Here is a 19729-nt window from a genome sequence, read left to right on the forward strand (position 1 = left end):
TTCCCAGTTGAGACAGAAGTTTGTCTAATTTTTGAAAATAATCTTGCACCATCACTGGATTTGCCATGCTTGCACTGTACCTTGATAAGTTTTCGGGTGTCCGAAGACACAGCGTTCTTTAAATTTTGATCACCACCATTTGCTGGCCGTCTTTTTCTCTGTGTTAAAAAGTGTGACCTGCCTATTTTGTCTGAAAGGTCAAAAGCCAGTTTTCTAATTTGAAGCACTGTAAGGCCAAAACCCAATTCCTGCATTCAACAATTAAGTTAAAAACACGCAACTCAATATCTGAGGGCAAGGCGAATGGTCTGCCCATTTTGAGAACATGAGCATGATCTAAGTCGTCATTTTTGGCTAAAAAGTCTTTTAATGTATTATAAGGAACCCCAGAGTCCTTGCTTGCTTTTTACAGGGTTACTTCACCTGCCTTCACTTTCTTCGCCGCACTTACTACATCAGATATTTCATAATTTCTATAAGTCTTGCGTTTGCTTAACTCTTTGTCTTTAGGTTTAACCTTTTTTTAATTTTCAATCAAGAGTAAACTGAAATAATATGAATAATGATGTTCACGAAATACAGTATTAATCAGGTTAGGTAATTCGCAGTGAAAAATAAAGCGTAAGAAAAAGGTAAGGTAATTTCGCAATAGCCTACATTTGATTTTTAAAATATGCATCATCATATAACATTACTTATGCGTATGTATATCGATTTTATCAGGCAAAATAGCAACAAACTTTCTTAGGAAAAAATAAATTAACTATACAGTAACAGGAACGTGTAAAATTATAGTGACTTTGCTAACAAAAACATCCTAGTTTCTAAGGTTATGGCTTATTTATTTTTAAGGATAGAATTATCAAACTACTATTAAATGAAACTGTGTTTCATGAACAACATGTCCCACACCAGAACTTCTACCACACACACACACACACACACACACACACACACACACACACACGTATTATATAAACTAAATCCACCAAACAACTATATACTCGTACCAAACAGCACAACACTCTAAAAGAATTGTCAGAAATAACCTTTAACTTTGTTTACAACATGAACTAGAAAGCACAACCGACGAAACATGTGTTTCTTCAAAAGTAGACATCTTCCGCTACCTAGAGGCAAATGCATGAACTAATAACTTTACAGGCAAGTCTGTAATAAGAGAAACAGAAATTAATGCGAAGTTAAATATACTGCGAAATAACCTTACCTTACCCTACATATATGAAATGCGTCATTTTGTACAATATGGTACAAATAATGCTATCAGTCATTTGTCACATACACTACCAATGAATTTATATATACACACACACACACACACACACACACATATATATATATATATATATTATATATATATATATATATATATATATATATATATATATATGAATGGTTTGAGTTACCGATCCCATCTGGTAATGCCAATTTATGATAGCAGATTCATACTGATTATTTATCACTAACATCGATCGATGATTGATCGGTTGGTATTTGGTTAGGTATTAAAGGGATACCGATGACTGATTATTGATTAGTTATTGGAAAATTAAATTGTTCTCAAAATATTGTGGAAATTTAAAGAATAAATAGTGCTATGCTATCTTAAGTGATACATTTATTCGAATAGTCTGAATAGAATATATTTTTGGATGTTATTTTACACGTTAACTGTGACGAAAAACCTCGTACAAAAAAGGTTAAAAGGGCATAGTTTATATAAATCTAGCTCTAGGCCTAAGCACTATATTAGGTTAAGTTATGTAAAAATTTACATTTATTGTTAAAGAATATATACATCAAGATACACTAATCTTATTATTATAATTAAGGTAAAAACGTGTTCCTTTAGTTTTATATTACAGTAAAGATATTAGTTTTGTCCACCAAGAACTTTCACCTTATATCGTGGTTTTAAATACTATGTCAGTTGGTTTGAATTGCTTTGGATATCACTATATATGACCAAATAACACTAATCGTGATTGAAATTATCATATTTTGTTGCAGTATAAATTATTTTTTAAAGATTGTATTAGGTTTGATGAGCCATCCACATGATCTTATTTTAAAATTACGGTTACTAGCAAACATTTGATTCTACGAATTTGAATATGGGAGTATAAAAGCGGTTTAAAAATTACACGCCTATGAAATTTCTTTAAAGAATTCCATTTTAACGTGATGAATGGCAAATGTATTACCTACCTAAAAGATCGCAATTTTACAACAACCTTTTCCATATACGAGCAGCAATTTTATAATTAGATACTAAAAACAGTACACTTATGCTTATATTTTTGTACTGGTTGAACAATTTGGTCTTAATTGGATCTTATCTTTCCGAATTGATATGAATTTTCGAAGTTTGGTAGAAGGTTATAATTTAATTTATATGTCTAAGCAGAGAAATAAACAAGCTAAGGCCTATACTCGAGGTCATAGCTTAATTACAAATTATCATTGCCTTACACTTGCAACAAAAATATTACTCATGAATTGACTGTTTGTCATAGGTTACAAAGGCCATGCAGTTAACGAATGTTAAGCTAGGCTACATGTCCTACTACAATGCACAACAAAATTTAATAATAATTAATAGGACGAAGAATATACAACTACCATTGCTCTATTTCTCTTTTTCTCTTCTTTGATGTATTTTTACAAATTTTCACCCGTCTGCTTAAAATTCGTGAAGTTTTAACAATTCAAATTTATTTAATTTTTAAAATTCTGTAATTAAAGTGTTATTTTAAGAAATACATTAAGATATGGTAAGTTTAATGACGATTAGTTTTATTTGGGTATATATAGTGATATCCATTACAGTTTTAAGCAAAAACTTTCTTGGCAGACAAAACTTTTATGAATACTGTATTATAAAAATAAATGAAAATATATTCACCTTATTAATTAAAAGAATAATATTTGTGTATCTTGATGTATATATTCTTTAACCAGGGCGAATTTATAAACTTTGACATAACCTAACCTAATATAGTGCTTAGGCCTAGAGCTAGATTTACATAGATTATGCCCTTTTAACAAGTGTCAACTTGATCCAAAAACTTAAGAACTCTAACAAGCTTGACATTAGACATCTATCACATTCAACACGTTAAACTACTGTACAAAGTACTGTACAAGTACAAGACATGTATTTAAACACAAATAAACTGCTGCTCTACATCGAGTAAGCTTACTTTCTGAAACAAGCCAGCTTGGCCTAAGGTGTCTGTATTTCTAATAAGTGTTCTTATTTTTTAAATTTGATTAACTTGAATGTTTTGTATATTTTCAGAAAAAAATTAATTGTTATATAATTTTATGAATGTTTGCAAAAAACTTTACCAATTATTAACTACTTTATTGTAGAAGTTTTGAATATTGATTTACAGAATATTGCAACATTTCTTTTGTTATCGATAAGACAGCTACTACACATATTCTCAAGAGAATACCAAATATATCAAAACACACACACACACAAACACAAACATATTATATATATATTTATATACATATATTGCTCGCGTGCGTATGTTTGTTACTGAATTCCTCCTTAACGGCTGGACCGATTTTAATGAAATTTGTTGTGTCTTAAGGTGAATTCGATAATGAATTAGATTTACAATTCGGTTTAATAATTGTTTATTTAGTCAACTTTTATTTATAAGCTGTTGTTGATTTTGGAGTGTTTTATATTGGATCCAACAGACTGCGCCATGACACATTATACAAAGTGAACTGATACTTCACAGCTGTCAACACTTTCAGCTGAAGTTCATTAAAAAGGCAGAAAAATTTGTTTACATTAAAATTTTAGAAAATATTTTGTTATTGTAAACTGCCTTATCAGTAGTGTAATGCAGATTGCAAATACAAAGTTATCGTCTAATTTTAAATTTTGATTGCGCCAATGATCAATAAACCATCTAATGCCATGGAAATGCTATTTATACGCTGTTATAAAAACTACCTTATTGTATAAAGCTGTGAATGTTTGCACATAAGGTAATCAAATCTGGTTAGCTCCTTTGACATTATGAATGGCATTTTTACTGTAGTTGAAGAAAAGCAAATGGGGATAACACACGCTTGCCCTTATACTAGAAGTATATACCCTTATACATATTTATTAATCGGTGAAAATATCAAAATCACTTAAGTGCCAAAAATTAATATAAGTTGATTTCCGAAACCAACATATGAGACCATTTTTTTGTTAGTGCAACAGCATAATTCAATTGTAGAACCGTAAATAGATTAGACCGAGAGTGAATTTAAACAACCGGAACAGACTTACATTGACCGAAGCAACTTTTTAGATGTATGATACACTTTCATCATTGAGAAAAAGAGGCAAACTGTTATTGTTATTGAAATCATCGGAGAACTTTAATAAATTATTATGGTATGTTGGAGGGAAATACGAAGCTTATAAATACTGTTTCACTTTACGACTTCAGGATCCTAAAACCCTGTTCTAAACTTAAATCTAAAATGGATCAGGAGATTGGAATAACTTTAAGTGACTATCGATTATATTTTCTGGTTTATCAACAGGAAATTGCGAGTGGAGCCTCAGGTAACTGATAAAAAAATATATATATATGCAGTTATATATAAATAAATAAATATAAATATATATTTATTACTAAACTATTTACAAAAGTTACTTAAACCTAAGGCTACAAACCTCTCATAAAAAGTCATGAATTATTAATAATTTTAAAATCAGACTCTTCAGGGATTTCTGAAATGCATTTTAGTGGCCTAATCCATTAATCTTTTCCCCTCAGTTTGAAAAAGTCCTTTTGCATATAATTTAAAAATAATAATTTAATTTATTCCTATAACTTGAATTGGCTTTGACAGCTGCCAAATACCGATACCCATTTCGTTTTGACAAACGTACTAAGGTGTAGCTTCCAGTTTGAATTAATTTACTTTGGAAAACCTTGTTTTATTCTACATTACATTGTCTTGTGAGTCACTGTCAGAAGAGTATGTACAAACATATTCATATGTTAATTGATTTTTTGTTCCAGTTTTGGCTACAAGGCCAAGTTCACTAACACATTTTCACAGTAATTAGCCTACATATACATTTTAAAGAATTTGTACTTTACCCAAGCTCATTGTGTGTTTAGGGAAAGCTGGATCTGATTTTATTATGACCTCAACTAGAAATGAAAAATTTGCATTTTTTATACAAACATGCCCAGTGTGGCATTTTATTAACGATTGTTTTTTGGGTACAAACTTTACAGATTTTATTTTGTAATTTTATTACCTGGAAATGTATCTTTGAACTGATTATAACACTCTTCAATCCCTAAAACATCAGTAAAACATCTCTTTTCATATGTGCTTGCTGGCTAATCTAGTCATTATTATTAAATTCATTCACGGGTTGTACATCATATTAGTCTCAATCCCATAGTTTTACTTTTAAAATATTTTTACTAACTCCAGACACAAAATTGTAATATATTAATTGTTTTTAAGAAGCTTCCTTCTTAGATTCGTTCTTGGGATGTATCTGTCACTGTTGCTGGACCAGTTTGCTTTTTTAAGTAAATGAAGTCTGATTTTTTCTTCCTTTTTAACTTAGAAGAGATTGTATTTCATTATCTCTGATGACTCTCCTGTATATTCAGTCCTTCTCAAGATATTCAAGCCAAACTATCCGCATTGTTCTTTTATTTTCGCAGTTACCAACTTAGCTTTACTTGACATTTCTAAAAAAGTAATTTGTGTTCATAGTCTAGTAATCTAGAAATCTTATGAAAGAATATTCTGTGTCAGTAATAGGGTAAAAGAGTACCGTAAATAAGGTAAATTATAAATCCTTATCTAATCGATGTGTGATGTCCATAACTCAAATATCTAAATAAAATATACTTTTTCTATACAGTTTGATTGCTATCTGTGAAGTCCTAGGCTACTCATGGCCCAGGGCTAACATCAGTAAATCCCATCATGGGCCATTAATGACCCACAGATAGTTCACATTTGTACGTCTTCTTTTTATTTTTGAAATCTTATTAAATATGTTTAAAAAACTACATAGATAAATAATTTAAGTTTCTTGAATTTGTTTCACCTTAGAAAAATCCCAACAAATCGCGAGATGTTGCCATGCATGAGTGCTCCAAGGGGAAGGGGGGGACGAATGTCACCTGCCCCGACCCAACCCAAGAGCATTTTATTTTAAAGTACTCGATCGTCTAATAGCACATTTTAGACTAAAAACAATATTGATTTAGAACTTTTAAGCTAATCACAACATAAATTCAAACCTTATAAGTATTTAATTTACGAAATACACAGCACTGCACGTATAATTATTTATTTTTTTCAAAACCCTAAATCTTTTAATTTCACCGTCACAAAGCAACCATGAGAGTGAGGTTAGTTCTTGTTATTTCTACTGGTTTCTACCTGTACCTGGTACTTCAGTAACCGAATACAAAATAGACTCATACTGATGTATGCTCATACGTAACAGTGTGCTCAAAAAATGGTACAGACACATGTTCCAATTACTGCTACTGCTAAACTAATCTAAGTACTTTGTAACAAGAATGGCATTAAGCGTGTAAAGGATCTGTATGGTAAAAGTATCTGTAACAGTAACTGTACTGGGCAAAGTTGGAACTTGATTGAAAATCGCCAAAAACCTGTATCTTTTCGTTGTTATCAGCATAAAAACTGAAAGTTATACTTAGTAAATAGTTTGCAATGTAGAAATACAGAAATAAACAAGCTACATATTAATATAGCTCCTGTTATTGTAGCTTTATGAGTTAGTTTGTGGTTAATGTTCAAACCCTGATATCTGTAATTTTTAGCCGAGAGTCAAGATCGAATCAAGATTTAGTGTTGGTCTTGATTTGTGATTTAAACTTAACGGTTTTTTTCAATATTTTGTTAATGTTACTATAGAATTTTGTTTTAGTTAAATACACATAAATTCAGAGGTGCATGTTTGAAAATGGCTGAATGTCAACAATAATATGATATACAAAGTTTACAAAGGAGAGCCTACTTATTTTAAGTTATATGTCTATCCTAAGTAATAGAAATAGAAAGGAAATATATGATGTACATTATTAATAAAAATACATGCTAGATTACTATAAATGTAAATTTAAAACAAAATTGTACTTAATATCAGTGATCTTCTTAAGATCAAGTACTTGAATTTGCAATTTACTTGTGAATGTCATATTTTGCAGGCAGATATTCCTTTCAACATCGCGACAAACATTAGGAAGTGTATGGAGGCCATCCAACCAAATAGTCAGTCAGCAGAACAGCTCAAAAAAGGTAAAATCGGTAAAAAATTGAAAAATTATTTCACTTAGTATTTCATAAGTATATTATTATGAAAGTGAGTATTTATAATTTTTTGTTAACAAGTGTACATATGACTTGTTTATCCATTCCTCTTCAAGGTTAAAAATATTGATTGTTTATTTTTTATTGGAATGATTAAGTATTGCACAAAACAGTAATGGAGCTGAAAATTGAATCCATGGAGTCTGTGTGATGTCTTCCTTACTGATGTGTTTCTTCATTATTCACCACCAACTGACTATAAAGCTATTCTGTATACTAAACCATGTCTAATGTAGTTTTGCTTCTTTATAAGAATTCTAGGCCTCTGTAATCTGATTACTATCCTTTTAATTTATTTCAGTAATAAGTATAAAACCAGTAATTAAAAAGCATCATTCAATTCCAAATTAGTTGATACACCATTCATCATTTTCTGCTAGCCATACTTAACTAAGTCTGATTAAATTCTGTTTATATTAAATAGAAATTTTACAATAATTGATTTGTAATAATTTGAAGTTTTACTTTTTGAAGGATAATCTTGGGCTTGATGAGTTAGTACATTATAAAATAATGTAATTTTTAAAATGTATGAAATTATAAATAATGTAATTAATAATAGCTATGTTTGGGTTTCTACTTTTTATACTTATTATAATTTATATATTTTATAATACTTATAAAAAATAAGGTAAATAAGCTTTGAGTTATTTTTTTACTACGTTTTCCTTGTTTACTTTTGCTTCAAATTAATGCTGCACTCATGGCAGTTGTTGTGGCCGCCAGCCAGAAGTTTTGACTGTAAGCATTTACAAAAAAGATTTTAAAGTATTTGCTCTTACAAGCAACTATATTGTAACAATATAAAAGAACCAAATTTTTTGTTTCTTTGTTAGTAAATGCGACTTCAGCAAAAATATTTCTATCTGTTGTTTTCCTTTATTTTAAAATATTTTTGGTTTTGTCCCTTTTCCCAATATTGTTGGTAGAGTTAAATGGAAAAACATTTTGAAATAGTAATCCCATTTTCTATAACATATTAAATGATAGAAGATTTTATTGCATTTACCTTCTTTACAAAAAATGGACGTGTGTTGTAGTAAATCAATAATTCCATAATAATGCTACAAAATTTTAACTATTGTCTATAAATATGGTATGACTATATATAAACTTTGTGGTTTAATACTATTTTATAGAGTAATTTTAATCCAAAATCTAAAAGGGCCGTTTGTAGATCCTACAGTGTGTTATAAAAATATAACTAATGAGCATAATTAAATTAATTTATCATCAAAAGTTACATACATATATGGTTACTTTTCAACATAGGCTAATCACCATTTAAATTTTGACATTTGTAAAACCAGGATACAACCTACTCAATACCCTCTTCATAGAATGTAGTGCTGACAGTGACTTGAGAAGTGTTTCCATAGCGTTTTGGAGTGCATTGTCTGATCAGAGGTTGTGCCCTCCTAGCCTCTTTTCCAATCCAGGGAATGGGTGAGAGTCTCTTGTTGCTAGGTTAACACTAGGATGGTTAAAAAATGTCCCATTGAAATAACTCAATAAGCCCTTTTGTAAGAGCAGCACTGTGAGGATGGGCATTGTCATGAATAAGGAAAACTCCAGAAGAAACTAATCCTGTTTATGAGTAGAAGGTTACCTTTATTAATTCTAAAAGACTTACTTCACTCTATAATATGTGATTTAATTTGTCTTCTATTGTTTGTTGTCCAACTCAAGTTTTCATGTTTTACCATTTTAGTTTTGTATTTGGGAAATCATGTATTAGAATAGTATTTTAAAGTTTCATGAAATACTTTCTATTTTCCATCAATATTAGCATTGTATAAATTTAGCCATGACTCTTTAGATAAAAAAAATGAAAAGTAATAATGTTTTCTTTTTCTGGTAGGTATCTTTTTTTACTAATTGGAAGTCTTTTAATTTATAATAATTGTAAGTCATGGTCGGAGAGTTTGTTAATCAACCCTATTACTATAACTTGTGAGAGATATTATGTAAAGTCCCTAATAAACTATCAACATTTTCAAAAAAGATCATCATTTTGTTTGATAAGTGAATGATAGATTCATGCCAACACAAATGTAAGAGTGGTATATATTATAAAATATATAAATTATAATAAGTAGTAATTTGTACATCACATCATTCAAAGTCATTTTCTGTTATTAACTCCTCAATATATTTGCCCGTTAGTTGTTTTGCTTTTAAATTTTCTGAAATGAGTATAATCACTACACCTCTACTTGTGGATTACCGACAGTAATAGCTAACAATATTATACTCTTGCAATTTTACACACTTTATTTCATCATCTGTTACATTTGTTTCACTCAGAGCAATTATACAGGTTGTAAATTAAGTCCTGATACGCCTGGTCATTTTCCAAACGGATTGAGATATCAATGTACAACCTTCACTATACTTATAAAATTACTTTTTTGGATTTTGTTGAGGGCAAAAATATATCACCCCCCTTTTCAAAGGGTGAGTAGAAGAGGGTAGCTTTAAGTTTCAAACTTAAACCCTAATGAAAACCAATTTTTCTATGCTCCCAAAAAATAACCATGTACCATGTAATAATAAGTGTCAGGATTAGTATTGTCATGTGTTGAGTTAAGTAGTATTACATATTATATGTATGTGACCTTGTGACATATCATATGATTTGTTTTCTTTTTGAATGTCAAAGTTTTCTTTCACAGCTTTTCTAACCCTATAACTGAAAGAAATGTTTAAATTTAACTAAATTTTCCATTTATATGCTTAAGTGTTTCATGACTATATCTAAAATATATTTTTACAGCTGTAAATAATTTTGAGAGTGAGCTTACCTGCACCATATGCCAGGACTTTTATTCTGAGGTGAGTAATTGACACAGTGAATAATCCACACACAAGTTTATTATAGTTGTAACATATTGCCCTGCTTTGTTGCATCAGGTCTTGCTCTTTTTAGAAAGTTAAGTAACAACATCTGCATTAAATTGTATAAGTAGATCCTGTTTCGCAGTTCTGAGTTTTATACTAATTTTTTTTCAATTTAATTGATATTTTTAGCTTAATAAATATAATTTTTACTTAGTTTTGTTCTAAAGTATTATTAACATGCCTTATACTTTGCGATATTGTGTGATGTTATTCACTCAAAATAAAAGTGTAGGCTTACACTTATTCATTGTTAAAATATTAAGTAATAAAAAAGTAAATTATGTTTTGGCAGCCTCCTTTTTATTGTTTTTTTTTGTTGTGTAACTTTTAAATTGTCAAATATTTGTTATAAAAGTCCAATAGTAACCAAAATAATAAAAAATAGTGTACATTACTTGTACAAATGTATGTATACAAACACACACACACACACACACACACACACACACACACACACACAGAGTCAAAATACTGTTTATAAACAAACTTTAAAAAATAAAGTTTTACTATTTCTCTTACAAAATAATTTAAAGAGTTTAAGCAGAGTAGATTATAAATGCATCTCTTCTTTAAATATTTAATTCAGTAGTAATTTTGTGTGCTTTTTTGAATCATTAAATTCTAGTCATCATGCTTATACAATAAATTAACCTTACCTCCATAGAAGAAGAAAATTAAGTAAATGCTTTACTATTTTTAGAATAAAGTCAACTGAAATAGATTTTATTAATTTATCGTTTGATGCATTTGGTTATGTATAAATTGTCCACTAAATTTGTGCACTTATAACATGTATAATCTTTTGGCGGTAATTTTTAGCAGGATTAGTACAATATGAATATATTTTTATTAGAAGGTAGTGATAAAAGTTGTCAGAATCTATATATATATATATATATATATATATATATATATGTATTTATTGAACAAAGTTAAAGCTTACAGATCTATTTTCCCCCCAAAATACTCTCCTCCTCTAAGAAATTTGTTTACAATTTCAGCAGTACAGATTACAAGCAGAAAAAAAGTTCCAATAAAACCTTGTATAAAATTTATACATTTTATCTAGGCCTAGAATATATTGTTCCTATTCATGATTAATTAAAACATTTAAAGTGTAATTTGGTGAAGTGTCACAGTAATATACCATAGGAATACCTAAGTGCTAAATGGTCATTGAATGTATATAAATGGGTTAAGAACTTGTATGGTTAGCTTTTGGTTGCCCATATGTAATGTCACTTCAGTTACACAAATATAAATTACGTAATATGTAAACACAAAATTACATTTTCATAATATAAATACCACATTGAGATGATCATGTTATGAATGTGGCTGAAATACAAAATTGTTAATCACTTGACAGTGTAATAAAAAAAATGTAAAAACAAAATTTTAACGGACACTAAGAAACCCATATTTTAGAAAATGTATGCATTATTTTCATTATTATTCTTTATATTTTTATTTATTATAGTAGTTTTAAAGTATGAGATATACCCTTTTTTACCATGTACAATGTGGTTTTAAAAGGCAAAAAAGTCTTGTCTTTGAATGTTGTATATAGACCAAGAGTTTTCACTTTACAGTAAAAACCAATTGATAGCTATTGTTGTGCTCTATTTAAATATTATAGGGTTTTCACACTGTGATAGGATGATGATAGAGATGTTGAGGATGTCATGTTATTCTTTTTTATGACATCGCTGTCTGTTTCAACTGAGGTTACATGGTAATAAGATTTTTATTTCTGTATCCAACACCTGGAGATTTACTACACTGTTATTTAGTGCCTATTAAAGATATAAGCTGTTATCAATGGCTTTGCTATAATACGCTAATGTTGAAACGGATGTGGCATATTTGAGGTTGTTATAATTTCAGTGTTTATAAAAAATTGCAACACAATTCTAGAAAAGTTTTGCGTGACAGAAGTACAACTGTCACATCAATAATATTTTTGATTAGTCAACTCTTGAAAAGGACACAAATGCCTGTTTTATTTCAGGCCACACAGCTGTGTACATCTTTATTCCTCGTTATTTGTTTTTTAAAAGTGTGAATATCTGGAAACATGATACAATACAGTGTATGTCCTTGCTTTACGATGTCTCTGCCGTATTATCCTTGCTTTACGATGTCTCTGCCGTATTATCCTATTTCCTTGATTCAGTATAGGAATTGTATCCATTTTTGTATACATAATCAGTACTGTTTACACTGATGTGTAAAAAAGACACGTTGCTCCATCAGTGGTTTTCTTGTTCAAAAATATTGCACTGTGTGCCTAAAGCAATACTTTTTTTCATCTATAATGGTCACATGCTTACTGTGCTCTCATGTTATCTCAAATAATAGCAGTGAGCACATGGCTGGTTGAGTCATGTTAGTGCATGTTCTCTCTGTTTTTATTCCTTCAACTAATGTAAATATCCTATGCAACAATGGCAACGGAAACAAATTTAAAATAACTTACGTGTGAAACACTCACTCTGTTTATTGAATTGAATCTTATAACAGTGATTCATTAATATCCAGAATGTACTAAAAGGTTTGTTTGATTTTGTCATTGGCAAATATATATATAAAATTCAAAGTCAACATAAAATCATAAACCAACCAATGTCATGTTTGTCATATTTGCATATCTTTCACTTTTATTCTTCAAATTTGTTGTTAGTACTAGAAATTTGCTTTTGTTTTCTTTCTAGGAACAATATGATACACATTTTTACATTTAGTATCTTGGCTGAAGTACCGCACATAATATGTGTGAATGATTAAATATTTCAGTGTAGGGATGAATAAATTGAATTCAATTCCCCATTTTATGTACTAACACACTGTACACATCAGTAAATTTTGAACTTATTAATGCTTATGGATTATCTAAATGTTTGTAAGTGTAGAGGTTTGAAAAGAGCTTTGAAATTTCAGAAATCAAACTTGGTAGTGTACGCTTACTTATTTCAAATCGGCAGTATTTTGTAAATATGGTTTCAATCATGTTACAGCCGATAACCTTAAAGTGCGAACATGTATTTTGCTTCGCATGTATTCGAGAGTGGCAGGGAAGGTTTGATAGGCCTACTTGTCCGCTCTGCAGATCACGCCTACGCTACAAGCCCAGGGACCCCACGTTCATTATGGCAATGTTAGTTACAACTGTCCATTGTCGCTCTCTCAGACGCCTGGTGACTATAAAACGTAAGTAATGCCCCAGTACACTCATATAAGGAGTATTGCTGCAATCCATGTTTGGTTGGGTTAATATTAATTTTATACTGAAAGGATTGTTTGGCACCACTCTTTAAAATTCTTTTAGAGAACAAGAAAAATATAAGCTATTTTTTATCATTCCATGAGTAATAGAGGGCATTTTAAGTAGTATTCGGAAGTATATCATAATCAAGCCCTCAGAAAACGGCTGAAGGGAAATATATAAACTACTTAGAATGTAAAAATACCTACCTTGAATAACATTGTTTATTTATTTATCATAGGGTCAGTGAATAATAAAAACACATACACACATATTGTAGAAATATCACATTATTATCTTCAGCTGACTTTCTTTAAGCCTGACTAAAAATTGTTAAATTGAATGCATATATATATATATATATATATATATATATATATATATATATAAGTATGTATTAACTCTCCTGGGAATATATATGTGTGTGTGTGTGTGTGTGTGTGTGTGTGTGTGTGTGTGTGTGTGTGTGTGTGTGTGTGTGTGTGTGTGTGTGTGTGTGTGTGTGTGTGTGTGTGTGTGTGTGTGTGTGTGTGTGTGTGTGTGTGTGTGTGTGTGTGTGTGTGTGTGTGTGTGTGTGTGTGTGTGTGTGTGTGTGTGTGTGTGTGTGTGTGTGTGTGTGTGTGTGTGTGTGTGTGTGTGTGTGTGTGTGTGTGTGTGTGTGTGTGTGTGTGTGTGTGTGGTGTGTGTGTGTGTGTGTGTGTGTGTGTGTGTGTGTGTGTGTGTGTGTGTGTGTGTGTGTGTGTGTGTGTGTGTGTGTGTGTGTGTGTGTGTGTGTGTGTGTGTGTGTGTGTGTGTGTGTGTGTAAGTTGCTTGGAGCAAAAAAAGGGATAAAGGAAGTTTTTTTCTAGGAGAGTTAATATAAAAAGAAAATGCTTCTGAAGTAAAAATCTTAACCCAATCAGAAATCCTTATAATATTCAAACAACTTATATGTATACATTATACAACATAACTAGTATAAAATACAGATACAGGTGTTATCCCCAGTGTTTATTCTATTTTTCATTATTGAATACCTGAAAAGTTTCAAAGAAAGTTTTTGGTTATATCTTTTACTATAAATCATGTAGATGTATATTACAAACTTAACACGTTGGTGAAAACATTTTTAAATAAGCAGCTATGTCAAAATAGCAACTATAAGACGAATCCTGGACAACAAAGGGAGAGGAGTAAAGAGAGAGGGGGAATAAAAAGGGAGAGAGGGAAAGAGAAGTTTATTGATTAATTAATTTTTATATTATCAATTACAATTATAAAAAGGTTGAAATACTTTAATAATAGGGATTAATGAACAATGCTACCAATGAACAAACAATAATTTATATAATTACCAACTCGGAAGAGAAAAAAAATTTTTTTATTTAAAAATCAACTCCTTTGACTTATTCAGTTATTATGTATAACATTTATGTACATTTTAGCCTACGTCCTGTTAAGTTCAAATGAAACGTTTTTGTTCAAGGAAAACATTTTAATACATACAAAGCAATACATCCCATGCAAATTTTAAATAAAATAATACATGTAGTTTAACATTACACTCCCAATGCACCTTTTGAGGTGAGTACGGGAGTCACTTGGCATTACACAACAGAATGATCTATTATTTATGGCAATCTTATGCCAGGGGTCATACTGAAACTTAACTCACTATCTCCTCTTTCCACTTTCCTCTCTCCACTCTTCCTTCAAAAGTGGCCAAGCTTCCAGTGTGTTGTGTGTTGATTTGTATTGCACCCAGCCCTTCTTCGTTTTAATAGAATCGGAGGAGATTCACATCCTTCACATGCAGTAGAGATAAAATATATATCAAACATACATGCCTTAGTTGTGAGGAATGAAGCATAGATGAGCTGGTACGAGTTATCTATTGCGTTTCTATCATCTTTAATAAATTTAAAATCATTGATTAAGTATCATAGAAGATAAAGAGAGGGAGAAAGAGAGAAAAGAAGAAAGGGTAAATATGAGATACTGAGTTAAGCTTCAATATGATCCCTAGTTAGTGACTATTATCTGGGCAATATGTGCAGGAGATTTATTATGTAGAATAATACAAAAGTTATGAATAGACCATTATTACATTACAGGATGCATAAAACTTAGGCAGATAACCGTTGATTACCAATACCAAGTTATCTTCACTAGGCGGATAACCGTTGATTGCCGCAACCAGGTTTTTGTAATTCGATGATTGCCACAAAAATGGTCAAATCGCATTTGTTATTGAAACAATAAAAACAGCAAACAAAAGGATATTTTTTACAAATTACTGTCTAGGTGCACACATTGATAGGAATTTGGATGAAATTGATATCTCATCAAGATATTGTATAGCCAGGTCAATCAGAGCAAAGTAGAAACTGGTTGGGAAATGTAGATTTATTAACTATATGTGGCAATTAGCCCTACTCTATTTCCCTATCATATCAAACTTTACACTTATTTGTTCATTCTGCCTGATTGAATATATTTCTTGCTGGAGTAAACTGGAATAGAACTGGCAAGTCAAGGTCAAGCTTTGAAACAATTCATCACAACATTCTTCATAATATTACTCATCTGTTTATTTTCAAAACTATAGTAAACACTACTACTAAGTTTTACAGTCATAGAGTTGCCTGTGTAATATTCTTATGCTTTACAACTTCTGCCTGTTATTGATTTTTTTAAACAAATACCACTTTATACTACTACTGTCAGTATTTTAATTTGAGTAAATGGTTTTTGCTCTATGTTGGTAGAGTTGACAAAAATGTTTCCTCTACCTGATACTGTTTTAGTAACTTTATATTAAAGGAGGCATACTTAAAGTTCCCTGTTCCAAACAAATGGTTTTAACTATAGTGTATAACTAAATTTTGTTAGCAGACTATTGTTTTTATATGTATTGTATACTTAATTATCACTTTCATTTGGAAACAGAAGAAGCAGAGCAAGAAGAGAGAAGGGAAAGGAGCAATAGCCAGATAGAGGCTCCTGTCCTCTTGGCTAGAGATAATGAGACAGCTCATAACCAGTAAGTTTTTTTTCTTGAACCATTTCTCATAAGCTGGTTATCTCTTGTAATCAAAGTGATCTTGTATCTTTTTTCAAGTTGGAAATAAAGTAAATAGCCAACACCTTTTGCAAGTTATAGGTACTATGTTTAATTTTGTATTGATCTGATGTCTATCACTCCTGTCACTTGTTTTTGGGTTGTGAGTTAATCATGTACAGATTATAGACAGGATTTAAGTTAATTCTTTAACGTATGATAATATTAAATATTTCACAAATGATATTTTATACAGCATTTTTGAAATGATCTTTCTATGACTACAGTAGACCCCCTGTTGTTCAGACACCTTGGGAAGTCTGTCTGAACTAAACAAAAAGTCTGAATTATCAGCAGTAGATGGAAAAATGAGTAATATATTGAATAACTGCAGTTTTCATGAAAAATAGTAAAACAATGCCTAAGCAGCATGTTTACAGTACAACAATAAAATTAGACTATAAATATTTACATTTGGTACTTGTAATTATTCTTATACCTTCTCAATAATGCTATTAGAGGAAATGAAATCACAGAACTTATAACTGATTGGTAAAAATGGAAATTGACCAACCCAAAATTACAGTTGTTAGTTTTGCGATTATCCACCACCTTTTGAAGTAATAAAATATTTATGTAATGGTGAAATAAACCAACTTCTAGCTGCTATAGCTTTTATTATATTGATGAAAACTATTGGTCCATAAAAGAGTTCTGTTATTTTCTAAAGCAGGCTGGATGAACCCTATCAACTAAATCATCAAAATAGATAAACCCATATGTAATATTTTGTAATACAAGTCGGGTATTATAAAATGCAAAATGGACCAACCTGTAATTTTTTTGTTTGTTAGTTTTTTTTTATTTAGAGAGCTTTGCTAAAATATTTTAAAACAAAAATAAAAAATGGGCCCACTTGATCACCAAAATAGACCAACCCACATTTTCGAATATGTGTTTTTTTAACTAAGATGTATTTTTTGCAGTAAAAACTTCGACAACAATATTAATATTAACCTCATAAACATGTATACAACATTGAAAAGTGTAACAGTGAAAAATTGATTCACATACAAGGGTCCTAACAAGAGTAATGATTACCACAAGAGAAAACTTACATTTAAATATCTGAAAACTTAAATTTTGGGATGGGTCCATTTTGAATTTTAAACATTCAGTTATAAAAATGATTACATCGTTAATTTACACACCACATAAAAAACTCAGTAAATAAGACCAAAAGAATAAAAACCCAATTGATTATAACCTGCAACAGAAAAATACTTAAAAGAAGTCAGTCTTTCTCAATATTTATCCTATGAACATCATTTCAGACATTTGCATAGTATTGAACTAGGAATATGTGGATTGTGATTATTTTGTTGATCATGGGTGTTGTTTAGATTTTGAGTTTAATTTTAGATGATCTCTACAAAAGATTATGAAATTTCTTATCAAGCTCTTTATTAAATTGTTCTTATATATGCTCTGTTCAATAGGGCTGCTGCGGGCTATCAATCAGAGCAAGAACAACCAGAGCCATAGGTGGAGGCCCACCTCCGAAAATATCAATTGTAAATTTCCACCACATACAAAATTTCATGTGCAAAATTTTTTAGAATTAAAACTATTAGTTATACTTGTTAAACTTGATGCTGATTATTCCACCCACAATCTTAGAGTTAAACATTTTGGTTTAGTGGATAACAAACAGTTTGTGAGATTTATTAAACCAGTCACCTACCAATTGTCCTGTTTTCTCTGGTCTCATAAACTCTTTTCTTACATTGATTTTTCTTATAACATATTTTTAATTAGAAACACCAAGTTTTCTACACATAACTTAGCTATGGAAGGAGGGGTTGATGCAACTGAGTTTAATTTTGAGCTTCTTCGTCCACCACATTCTTTGGATCTTTAAAGTTGAACATGACTCAATATTCCTGGAAAGTATTAGGCATCGTCAGATACCAGATGTAGTAAAAGGAAGGTAAACTGGAGCTAAACACAAAACAGGTATATTATAATAAAAATTGCTTTTCTAAAATATTATTTCAAATTTTTTTATCTAACACGGCTGACTGGCTACAGTCTTAGTGACCTCCAGTGAAAGTATGAATAAATGATTTATTTCCTAAAAAAACACAAATATAAGTAGCATGACAAAATCATATGCGTATTACATATGTATACTAACATAATATAAAATTCTATTATGACAAATAAAATATAATTTTATTAGGAAAATAGGGTCCCAAAGTGGTGTTATAAGTGGTAATTATTCAACAAACATTACTAGACTTGTCCACAAACCTTAACTGGAACAACCGTAAGTCTACTCACGAATTAAAATCCACCAAGAAACTTAAATTTTCAACAAAAACTCAAGAAAAGTAAAAGCTGACCTACTTCACAATGGCAACGTATTAATCACTTTTTTATCATTTTTATAAAGAACTTCTCAGAATTCACTAAGCAAAATATTAACTCAATCAAAAAAGTTCTTAGTAGTCTGAGTTGTTAATAGAAGTCTAATTTATAATTCAAATAAACCTAAATGACTTTGTTAGGTAGTAACCTACCGATACAAAGTTAGATAGGTAGTGTTGCAAAAAGTCTAAGTAATTTGTTCCATTTACAGTTCCATCAAATATGTGAGGGCCTATCCATTGGTCGCCTAAGACTCAACACCAAACATTAATACTAAAACGTTTGAAAGGATTGTTCCCTTGTGCGGTGTGGGTTTTGTTGATCTCAGTGGTGCATATTATGACAATTGAAAATTCCTACTCTTGTAAACAATGACTCATCAGTCCAAAGGATTTTTCGAAAACAAATTACGCTGCTCTATGTCTCTGTTTAGCAACCAACGACAGATTTGTACTCTACGAGCATAATCAGTTGCTTTCAGACCTTGAACAGGCGTAAAATGGTATGGGTGGAACTTATGCTTATGCAAAATGTCTAAAACCTTCCATTGTGATACACCTACGTCACGTCTCTAGCAAGTTGTCTACTACTAACTTCTGGATCATTCCGAACTGAATTTAGATCTACTTTATCTAATCCTACATCATGAACAATGTGTCCTACTT

General features: G+C 30.4%; 1 protein-coding gene across 1 annotated transcript; it reads left to right on the top strand.

Annotated features, from left to right (window-relative positions):
• Positions 1-2642: 2642 nt before the first annotated feature.
• Positions 2643-18282, top strand: LOC124368556 (E3 ubiquitin-protein ligase TRIM39-like). The gene is made up of 6 exons (XM_046825799.1): positions 2643-2795; positions 7266-7356; positions 10205-10263; positions 13347-13539; positions 16523-16616; positions 18134-18282. The coding sequence occupies exons 1-6, from the start codon at positions 2793-2795 to the stop codon at positions 18177-18179; spliced, it is 486 nt and encodes a 161-aa protein (XP_046681755.1). The 5' UTR covers positions 2643-2792; the 3' UTR covers positions 18180-18282.
• The last annotated feature ends 1447 nt before the right edge of the window (positions 18283-19729 follow it).

The sequence above is a fragment of the Homalodisca vitripennis genome, chromosome X (genome assembly GCF_021130785.1).
Source record: "Homalodisca vitripennis isolate AUS2020 chromosome X, UT_GWSS_2.1, whole genome shotgun sequence".
In the NCBI taxonomy this organism is placed as follows: domain Eukaryota; kingdom Metazoa; phylum Arthropoda; class Insecta; order Hemiptera; family Cicadellidae; genus Homalodisca; species Homalodisca vitripennis.

Coding starts and splice junctions, on each gene's coding strand:
- LOC124368556 (XM_046825799.1), top strand. Junction 7,357..10,204: donor AGCAGAACAGCTCAAAAAAG/GTAAAATCGGTA, acceptor ATATTTTTACAG/CTGTAAATAATTTTGAGAGT. Junction 10,264..13,346: donor GCCAGGACTTTTATTCTGAG/GTGAGTAATTGA, acceptor ATCATGTTACAG/CCGATAACCTTAAAGTGCGA.